This window comes from Terrapene carolina, unplaced genomic scaffold, assembly GCF_002925995.2.
Source record: "Terrapene carolina triunguis isolate 2854851 unplaced genomic scaffold, T_m_triunguis-2.0 Scaffold24, whole genome shotgun sequence".
Lineage (NCBI taxonomy): Eukaryota > Metazoa > Chordata > Testudines > Emydidae > Terrapene > Terrapene triunguis.
Genome location: NW_020664375.1, coordinates 184938 through 196227, shown reverse-complemented (window position 1 = coordinate 196227; position 11290 = coordinate 184938). Strand labels below are relative to the sequence as shown.

The following is an 11290-nucleotide window of genomic DNA, read 5'->3' as shown; positions in this document are numbered from 1 at the left end:
TTCCCTGGTGACCCCTCTGTTCAACTGCCTAATCAACCAATAAGCCCCATTGTATTAAAAAGCCCCTCTGCATTTTGCATGCTGAGCTTACAGGAACATTGATCCCAAACCAGCATTTGGACAGTGCTGACAGACACTTTGGAAAGTGCTGCTGTCAAGAAGAATGCTTCTTCCCTAACTGACATGTAAGATGCCTGCTCTACCTGGGGTTCCCATGAGAAGAAAAAGCCTCCAGAGTGCAGTATTTCTTTGTTCACCACAGCACAAAAGCCACTTTGATCCAGGCCCTTAAGGGTACATCTACACTGCAGCTGGAAGTGGGCCTCCCAGCCCGAGTAGATAGACATGTGTTAGTAGGACTCCGGCTAGTGCACCAAAAATAGCCATGTGGATGATGCAGTTCTGTAAGAGAACATAAGTATGTCACTGAGTTAAACAACTTCAGAAACAGGCTGTGCTACTTTAAAATGCTTTTTGTGAAATAAACTAAAACCCTGGCAGTCACACGCTTTTCCATTCTCAGTCTCTCCACTGTCCAATGCTGTTTCTGTGGTTCTAGTAACAGCACAGTAGAATTAATGTGGAAGTTTAAATTTCCACTGGGGGAGATGTAAAAATATCTAACCATTTTATGTAGAGGAATTATACACTGAATAAAAACTACAACATGTATGGTATGTGAAATAAGAGCACATTAAATATGTTCATGGAATTGATCCCAAATATGAGGAAAGACATTTGAAATGTGGAGATGAAATTAATCGACAGAGCCAATAATAAATATCTGTGAAACTGATTCCATTTGTGAAAGACTACTTTTAGATGACTCTTGTGGTTTTGCCACTGTTTAGGCATGAGGTTCTGGAAACCCTCCCAGACCCCATAAAGGCTCATTATATACCTTCTGAATATTGCATGTGGTGTGACATTTCAGTGCTTGTCTTCCTTTTGGCCTACACTCTTACCTCCTTAAGTGGTGTCCTTGTCAAATCCCAGAGTTAAGCAGAGTCACCTTAGGTATTACTTGGATAGAAGACCCCCTCAGAAAACTCACTTGTTGCTCCTCACGACCCCAGAAAAGTAGTTTTGGCTGCCTAGGAAAGGTTTGTAGCTGACACACCTCAGTGTGCGTACTGAACCAGTGCCCCAGCATGGTATTAGTGGAAGCTTTGCTGATGGAGGATTTCTCTTGAATACGTATATTTATAGCCTTGACCACCTATAGTCATTAAAGACACACACCCCCTTTTTGCAATAGTTAAGTATGGTTGTTAATCCCAGTATCGTGGCCAAATGCCAACTCTGCTCTGATTTGGCAGTCCCTGTAATCCCTTGATTCTCATGTCTAACCTATGCTTTATTGGATGCTTTAGAGGAAGATGAAGCACATATTTCAGGCCAGTTTTCTGTGTTCCTCCATTTGTGTGCAAGGTGCTGGAATGGGTTGGGGCTGGGGAAAAGATGACTCTCAGACATTTTTGTGTTTCCTTTGTTCTGGCCCCAATCCCCAGCACAACTTGGAGCAGCCCAGGATTATTGGCTGCTTGGGCCTTCTACCCTGTTTCTCATCAGCTTGGTGCCTCTCTGATGGGATCTCTGCACCTCCATTCCTAAATTGTATTTGGGCAAAGTATTCTTTCCTTCCTGAATGATTGTATAGAATTGCTGGTGGATGAGTGCCACATTTCAGGACCAGTGCTGGCATATTTTAAAGATGAGTCTGAACCAAAACCCCAGATCCAAACTCTTCAGATTTTGGAACAGTTTAAGATCTGGATATGAACTTTGCATCTTGGGTCCATTTCCATTTGTGTGTGTACGTACACTTGTGATAGAAATAAGCAATAATGCAAGACTGAGTGTATATTTCATCAATTAACATAAGCACACCTTGAAACACATAAAACGTGCATATACTGGCTGACATTCAAACCCAGTGCCTGAGTGCATACATTGTACTTGGAGACTGTGAGTTAACACCCACTCAGGATGAATGAAGCTAGTTCTTAACTCTCTAAGAGCTTTTGTTTCAATTTGTCAGACCTGGACAGACAGATCTACAGATTTAGTAAGAAAGACAACACTGCACCCATCCACATTTAGGTTTTCTTCATAATCGGGATGAGAAAATTAGCATATTTAAAGTGATATCTTAAATATTGTGGAACTGATGGGGCCATGAGAGAAGTGTTATCCTGGCTTGCTGTTGAGTTTTGGCTCAGTCTGACACCCGAGATGGAAACTGGAAATTCATTCAGCACAAGTGAAACACCTACACATATGCCTAGGATCTCTCCTTCTTGTGTCCAAGCAACCAAACTTGACATTTCTGTAGTATGATGTATATAATAATGCCCTTCATAAAAGGGAGCTTGAGCCTTCATGGAGTTCACCAACAGCCATGTCTGTTTCTATGGTGCCCTGATATGTGTGTATCTGATGGTCCTGAAGGAAGTTTTGAATGAAAGGGTATTAAGACAAGAGTAAGGAAAATAAAATTATGCCACATATAAAGATAAAGCTTCACTGGGATTGAACTTGCATTTCAATTGCCAGCTTCTGTGACCAAGGGCAGGTAAATGCATCCTCTGTGGGGTATTAAAACATAAATACATTGGTGATCATGAAACTGTCCACATGGTGGCACACTTATTCCACCAGCATGACATTCAGACACCCAATTTAATAGAAACCCTCATTAATTTGTAACAGGCAGGAACAGCTCACCTTTAAAGGCCTGACACTGTGATATGTTTAGCACCTTGCTGGATCAGGCCAGGAACTTACATCTCTGCATGTGCTTTTTTACATTTTCCTTTTTAATAAACTCTCTCTACAACATCAAACAAACATAATGACTTTGCAAGTGTGACTTAAGCTAATAAGTCTTTAGTAAAATGTGTGTGTTCTGTGTTTGTTTTTCCATTCTCTTTGCCAGAAACGCCTTGGTGTTCTCCCATTAAGGTGAAACATGGTAATGCAAACTGCAGAACACCTCAAGGAGAATATTACAAAAATGTCTTGGGGACGAGATGTGATATCCGTTGCCAGAAAGGCTATGAACTGCATGGTCCTCAACAGCTTATTTGTCAGTCAAACAAACGCTGGTCTGGGAAAGTTTTGTGTAAACGTGAGTAGATCATACTTGTGTGTGTATGTGTGCACATGTATCACTGTTCGTGTGATAAACTCATCTCTGTCTAATATCTAATGTCTATGTGAGTAGCGTTTATATTTAATGTCAGTGCTGGGATGGGGAGAAACTTAACTGATAAGAGCTGCTCTTAGAGTTAACTCTGTTTATCTTTGGGCTGTCATTCATATTTTGAATTTAAAAATAAATATGTCTTTGTGAAGCCGTAGCTAACTTAGCTGCACCTGTTTCAGACATTATTTACATAGCCCCTGTGATGTACATGGTGCTGTGTGATAGGTGGACTGTGTCAAATAGCTGAAGGCAGAGCAGCTTGCAGTCTCAAATCATGGCAGGTGCATTATAGAGGAGTGAGAAGACAGAGTGAAGAGAGGCATTAAAGGCAGGAATGCTTCATGGAATAGGTGGGCTCTGAGTCTGTAGAAATCTTTCTGAAACTGAGGGGTTATAAGAATTCCCCTTTGCAAACATATTAAAATACTGTGGGTAGTTAATTCTAGCTGCACTGTTAATTGTATGTCATTTTGCAAAATTTGAATGTCACCAGGTTGAATGGGCCCACCATTAGTTTGTGAGCGAAAACATTTTGACAAAAGAAGGGAGTGGGCAGCTGGCCTTTCCTTAAAATAATTTCATTCCATTGGGCTAACTTAGCTGTATGATAGCCAAATTTGAAGTCTGTTTGAGGAGGGAAAATCATATGAATGGTTTCACTTGCTCTGACTGAAAAAATCCTAACCATGTTTTGTTCACATACAGTACTGCACATCTGTTTCCCCCCCACTCCTCTAGAATGGCAAAACAGAAGATACTGGATGCATTTGTTTTCTTTTACAGAAATACGGTGTCCAACGCTGTCCATGCCAACTAATGGGGGGTTCAAGTGCATAGACGGCGCGTACTTTAACTCAAGATGTGAGTATTACTGTTCCCCAGGATACCAGCTAAAAGGAGACCGGACAGTAACATGTATGGACAACAAAGTTTGGAGTGGCAGACCAGCCTCCTGTGTTGGTAAGTAAGATGAGGTTTGCACTTCCTAGGGAGCCTAGATTTAAAGCTTTCGTAGCCTGTTAATGCTAAAATATTTTAAATGCATTGGAAACATGGCTACTGCATCCATGTCAGTGAGAAAATAGAGTGTCTTTTAGAGAAGCATTGGAACAATTTGCCTAGGGGTATAATGGATTCTTCATCACTTTAAATCAGGATGGGATCTCTTTCTAAAATACTTGCTGTAGCTCAGACAGAAATTAAGGGCTTGATGAAGAAATTACTGAGTAACGTTCTATGGCCGGTGCTATGCTCATAATAGTCCCTTCTGACCTTAATGTCTATGAAGCCTGTTGTAATTATTTGTCCTTCCTCAGCAGCATCTTGTACCTGCGGCATTGTGTCACAGACACAACATCTTAAGCCTAGAAGAGAATCAGAACTAACCAGTATGGTGGGACTTCCTCGGTTACTTTTGCATCTTGGGGTCATGGACTCCCAGTGAATTCTGGGGAAATGAGGACAGGCTTTTCTGACGGGAAAAGTTACATTAGGCTAGGATACATTTTCAGCCCCGTTTACATAATTCTCCTTTGTACTAATAAGATTTCATCAGAAGATATAGCCAGTGTCTCAGCTGCTGCTGATGTTCTTGGGAAGCTCCTGATAAGGGCTCACTTTCCAGTCACCCAGATGTGCAGGTCTTTAGCCATTTGAATGGGCCACCAACAATTTGATTTCATGGCTGGAGCAATATTTGTGTTTTTAATGATGTGTGTGTGTGTGTGTGTGTGTGATACTATGGTTTTCCTAGAGATGCCTGTGGCTCAGTCTAGCTTAGCGGGTGAAACAACATTGGAGTCTCCCTGCTGTGGCTTTACATTCATGGGGTTTTGTTCAATTTTACTGTTACTTTTTGTCTTGCAATTTTATACATGCTCCTGCCTGTCTATCTTCAGACTAAGTTTGTGGTTTATCTTGTGTTTTATATGCAAATTCAAGTCTGGCCCTTTTGCAGGGTTGGTTTTATGTGTGGTGGGGGAAGGGTGAAATGTCATCACCTTTTCTATGACCTCACCAATTTGCACTGCTGACCTGGGCATCTCACTGCAAATGACAGTGTAGCACGTGTACTTGAAATGTTCCTTTAACAAATGCAGACTATCAATATTTATAACTTCACAGCATGTGAATGTGTTCTATAGTAATTCTGTAAGACAGTGCCATAATTAAGTCCTAAATGCAGCACGTTGCTGTTCAGTAAAGAGAGACACCGTCCCCCCACCCATGTTTTGGGTGCAAATCGTGGAGTGTGCAGGTTAGTGAGGTGCTTATTAATGAAGTTAAGGTTGCCAGGCATCCAGTTTTCGACGGGAACACCCAGTCAAAAAGGGACCCTGGTGGCTCTGGTTGACACCACTGACCAGGCCATTAAAAGTCTGGTCAGCAGGGGCCCCGGGCTAAGGCAGACTCCCTGCCTGCTCTATCTCCGTGTGGCTCCTGGAAGCGGCCACCGGGTCCCTGCAGCCCCTTGGCACATGGGCGGCCAGGGAGTCTCAGCTTGCTGCCTGCACCCCAAATGCCGGCTAAGCAGCTCCCATTGTCCGGGAACCGCGACCAATGGGAGCAGCTGGGGCGGCACCTGCGGGCGCGAGGGCAGCGCGCAGAGCCTTCCTGGCTGCCCATGTGCCTAGGGGCTGCAGGGACCCGGCGGCCGCTTCCTGGGAGCTACAGTAAACACCACTGGGACCCCGCACCTTCTCCTGTACCCCAAGTCCCCTGTCCTAGCCCTGAGCCTGCTCCTGCACCCTGAACCCCTCATCCCCAGCCCCACCCCAGAGCCTGCACTCCCAGCTGGAGCCCTCAACCCCCTCCCCCACACCCAACCTCCTGCCCCAGCCCGGAGCCCCCTCCTGTACCCCGAACCCCTCCGCCCCAGCCCAGAGCCCGCACCCCCAGGCAGAGTCCTCAACCCCCACACCACAATCCCCTGCCCCAGCCCAGAGTCCTCCACCCCCCTGCACCCCTACTCCAGCCCAGAGCCCTCTCCCGCATCCTGAACCCCTCATTTCTGGCCCTACCTGAAGCCCACACCCCCAGCCCAGAGGCCATACCCCCCTGCACCCCAACCCCCCACCCCAGCCCAGAGCCCTCTCCCGCACCCCAAACCTCTCATCCCCAGCCTCACCCCAGAGCCCTCACCCCCTCCCACACCCCAACCCCCTGCCCCAGCCTGGTGAAAGTGAGTGAGGGTGGGGGAGAGCAAGCGACAGACAGAAGAGGGATGGAGCGAGCAGTGGTTGGGATCTCTGAGAAGGGTCGGTGCAGAAAAGATGTTCCCAAACTGTGATCTGTGAAGAACTTGCTGGTGGCCTGCAGAGAGCTGGTCGGTCCCATGGTTCTGTCTCTCCTCCTTGTTTACAGCTGAGAGGGATAGAACAAGTGGGAGGGAGAGAGGAAATGAAGACCAAAGGGAGACATTTTACGTGTTACTTTTTCATGAAGGCAATTCCTATAGGTGCCCCGGGGGCATTAAGCGATCACGAATGGGACAGGAAGTGGGATCCACCCCACTTTGAATGGGAAGGGAGGTATCTGTGGGATCCTCTTGCTACTAAGATGTGGTCCATGCTGTGCAAAAAATATTTAAAATCCTGAATTAATGGTGTTTTTGCAAAATGTCAGGTTTAGCTCCACCCTTTGTTACTGTAGCTTCACTGTTTAAATTTATCCAGCTCAAAGCAACTGTAACTGAATCTTGGCAACAGCAATCACGTAGAGCTTGTGGGTACAATATTAAAAATGCAGCTACATACAGAAGTCATGAGCTAATTTCATATTATTCAGTGAGATGGGCTGCACTGATTGGCCTATGTATTTGTTTATTTAAACATATTAATTCAACATTTAAAAAGCAAAATAGGATTTACATTTGGGTGAGAATTAGTCTGCAGACTGCAAGGTGTTCATTTATCCAAAGCCACATGCATGTTCAGCAGTAACCTTGGGAAAGAACGAAAGGTCAGGTTTAGTCTATTCCACCCCAGAGAACAAGCTGTAACCCTGCTGTCATATTTAAAATAAAATAACTGGCATTTAAAAGTAGCACCAGACACAGATCAGCTATTAGCAAAACAAGACTTTTAAATCTCAGGTGGTGGTTATATTTTTCTGACTCGTTTTAAACACACGTGCCAATATTTTTGAACCTAAAGTTAGGCTTCTAAATCTGTATTTAGGCTCCTAAATAGAAACCCTCTGATTTTCAGAGATATTGAGTACCCACAAACCCCACTGAAGTCAATGGGATGTGTTGTCAGTATTGTATTGATTTTTGTTCTTTTGTTAAAATTTTATTCTGGTCCCTTACTCCCTGGCTCAAAATTGCAAAGGTGTAACCGAGTACAGAGTTTGGCCCATTGTATGTGTAATACCGACAGACCCCAGTTGTGGGCGGGATCGAACCTGGGATCTCTGGAGTTTAGTGCATGAGCCTCTACTGCATGAGCTAAAAGCCAACTGGATCTTAGCTAAGGCTGGAGAGCTAGCTAGCTCGCTCGCGCTCTCTCTCTCTCTCTCTGTGCAACTAGATGGGACAGAACACCACACCCAGGAGGTGTGTGGGTTACATATGTTCTGATGGTTCTTCATGATGAAGCAGCTCATTTTGCACTAGAAAATAAACTTTAAAAACCCAACTTATGTGCTCCTACAGCTTCCTCTCTTGGGCCAATAACAACAGGTTGGAGCAGTTGGAAGTTTAATGAGTGAAAAGTCTTTAGTTGAAAACGGTCTTTCTCACTAATGAAACTTCCAGGAAAAACTCTTGACTTTTTTGGAATGTTTTTGTTTTTCACAAAATTTATGTTTGCAACATTTTTATCAAAATGATTAAGTAAAAGTTTTATTGGAATCATCAAAATAGTTACCGAAGTGCAGCAAAGTTTGGTAACAATGTTAAGAAAAGTTTGGTTTAGAAAATAATGTTGATTAAAAAATTTCAGAAAGAATTATGAGGAACAAAATATGTGTCCTTTACCAACCCTGAGAAGTGGAAAAAAAACATTTTTTTCCCCCACAACACCCTTCCTCTCCCCAGTTTCTCAACCAGCTCTACTTTCTAGTGGGGTTCGTGTTTGGGGTTGGTGGCTGGCCCCAGGCTGGGAGTAGGCTTACAGACAGGGAGTAGCCATGGGCCAAATTTAGGTTTGGGAATCTTGGATGTTTTGGGGCTAGGTTTAAGACCAGCTTTTGGGCCCAGTTACCATTAGGACTGGATGATAGCTCTGTGCTAGTGTTAGGGTTGGTTACTAGGTCTCAAGCTAGGGTGAGGGTCAGGACTGGGAAGAGGTAACAGGATAGGGTTAGGGCTGGGCACATTTGCCAGCTGTGGGCTAGAGCTGGTTGACATTTGCCCCCCCCCCTCCTGGTTTTTAAAAAAATGAAATGTGACTTTTTTCTAAATGAACTTTTTCACACAATACTTGAATTCCTTGAAAACTTTTGTCCAATCGAAACCAGGTTTTTCAGGGGGTGGGGAGGAATGGCAGTAACCACTTTGTATAGAAAATATTATCAAATTGTGGGGAAATTAGTCCACTTCAGTCCCTGGGAAATGGAAATACCTCAAAACTTTGAAAATTCTTATTTTTCAGCCAGCTGTATAACAGATGTTGTGGTAAATAGCCTTCACCATTCTACTACATCCTTTATGTTACATCCTATAGAAATGTTAAGACCGGGGTGAAAGTAACTTAAAGGACTTACCGGTACACCGGAGTCCTGAGCAGGGGGGCGGGGGCCTCAACCGGAAGGGGCCTGGCCTCAACTGGAAAGAGGCAGTCTGTTAAATCCCCGGGCCCTTTAAATCAAGATTTAAAGGGCCTGGAGCTCCGGCTGCAGTAGCTGCGGCTGGGAGCCCCAGGCCCTTTAAATCACCACCGGAGCTACCAGCTGCAGAGGTGGCTGGGAGCCCCTGGGCTCGGGGTCAATTTAAAGGGCCTGGGGCTCTGGCTGCCGCTACCACAGCAGAGCCCCAGGCCCTTTAAATCACCAACAGAGCCCCGGGGGCTCCTGGCTGCAGCCGCTACCCCAGGACTCGGGGCTCTGGTGGAGATTTAAAGGGCCTGGGGCACCGCTGCGGTAGTGGCACCTGGACCCCCTGGCCCTTTAAATCACCGCTGGAGCCCCACTGCGACTACCCCAGGGCTACGGCAGCAGGGCTCGGGTGGTGATTTAAAGGCCTGGGGCTCCGACTGCTGCTGGGAGCCCCAGGCCCTTTAAATCGCTGGCCTGGGGAAGCCAGTCCGGGATGGCGTACCGGCAAGAACCGGCTTATTTTCACCTCTGGTTAAGACCAACAATTAAGTAACCATTCGGAGAGAGTCTGAAATTGGTCTTGCATTTTGAATTAATAATTTAAAGGCACTGATCATGGATTATGGAATGATGATTTAAAATACAGCATAATGTTTTCTGGGGGGGAAGTTCAGGGTTTTTTTTGTTATAACTCAGATCTATTGATTCTTCTTTCCATTACATGCTTTTTACATGGAATAAGTATTTTGAATTAACTACAGCAATCTTTAATCACATCTACAGTCAGTAGTAGTGTTTATTTGGCACCAAATCTTTATCCACTACATACAGGTACTCAGATGAGTATTAGGTTTTTGTATTCTCTACCATCCCTCCCTTCCCTGGCCTTGCCTCCCCCACTCTCTCAAAACAAATACATTTAAACCTTTAACAAGCCAGAGAAACAAGTGGTCAACAAACCTTTTAAATGTGCAAGGTGGCCCATGTCAGAAGTGTAGGAGTTCAGAAAGCCGCAGGCTCTTTGAAAACTTGTCCTCATCCCTTTTCCACTGAGATCAACAGGCTGCATTTATTCAGTAGAATGTTACTGACCTTTTGTTCTGAAGCCGTCATTAAAGCACAGGCGGAGTCAAGTACCATTGCTGCTACAACCTAGTAGCCAAGAAGCACTAATAAAGTATGAGAAAGTAGCTGAGGAAAATCATGGTTGAGCAGCTCCAAATTTTTCATTAAATGCCTGCCTCCCTCCCCAACAGGATAGAAACCTTCCAAACAAGATCAGTCCACCTACTAAATAGCCTTAATGTCAGAAATGCCTAATAAATGGTTTAAATAAACCAGTTCATATGCCATGTCAGCAAAGAGATTCAGAGGATGACTGAAAATCTATTTTATCCCATGCCATGGTGCCTCTTTAATATCCTATGATATGTAACCGCGGGTTGGATGCAACTGGTATACTAGGGTATTGGGAGAGTGGAGTAAATCCTGGAGCTGCTTGATTCAAGATAGAGCATTAGATACTAGGCCCTGTAATCTCTGCACATGGCATTCTCCTATTAAATAAGAGGGTGATTGCAATTTGCACTACCTGGTCCTAGTGCAAATTAGAGATAAAAGAGCAAAGCACTCGAGCATGTGCATAACTTCAAGCACACGCTTAAGAACTCTGCTGGATCAGGTCCTATATATGGCTTTCAGGCCCTGGCAGTCTGTAAGTGCGGCCTCAGTGGGCAAAGTTGGAGTGCCCTGCTGTAGTCAGCTGGATCGTTTTGAGGTTTGTTTGGTGTGATCTGGTGGGGTTTTTTGTGTGTGTGTGTGTCTGTGTCTGTGTGTGTATGTATAAATGCTTAAAGGCTATTGAAGTAGCCACAGACAATAACCTTTCTGGTGACTGTTGTCTTAACAAAGTGAAAATTCATGCTTGTTCATACAAACCAGTGTCCTCTGCTGCTTAATGATGGAATCTTCTTCCTGATGAATTGGATACTTAAAACATGAGTATCCTAAACACTGTCCTGCTCCTTCTTCCATCATTTACGTGGTATTTTATTTAGTTATATGGTGCCTTTAATCCCAAAATGCTGGGCAATGGCTACAAAGGAAACTCAGTAACCAGCCACAGAAAGACAAAAAACAACAAAGACTTCACTATTAGTAGCCCCAATTCAAATGCAACATTAGCCATCATTAAAGGAGATAGGTGGGGAATGTCATTGCCCTAAGGAAGTAACATAGGGCAAAACTCCCATTGGCTTCTGTGTGGCTAGGATTTCACACTTAGGGTATGTCTACACTACGAGGGTAATTCGATTTTACTTAAAT

The 11290-nt window shown here is 44.4% G+C and overlaps 1 protein-coding gene across 1 annotated transcript in view; it reads left to right on the top strand.

Moving 5' to 3' along the window:
* The first annotated feature begins 667 nt into the window (after positions 1–667).
* Positions 668–11290, top strand: part of SRPX (sushi repeat containing protein X-linked) — a 25776-nt gene continuing 15153 nt past the window's right edge. The window contains exons 1-3 of the mRNA XM_026650264.2: positions 668–674; positions 2939–3130; positions 3992–4172. Of these exons, the coding sequence (XP_026506049.1) occupies positions 668–674; positions 2939–3130; positions 3992–4172 (380 nt within the window). The remainder of the gene's footprint in view (positions 675–2938; positions 3131–3991; positions 4173–11290) is intronic.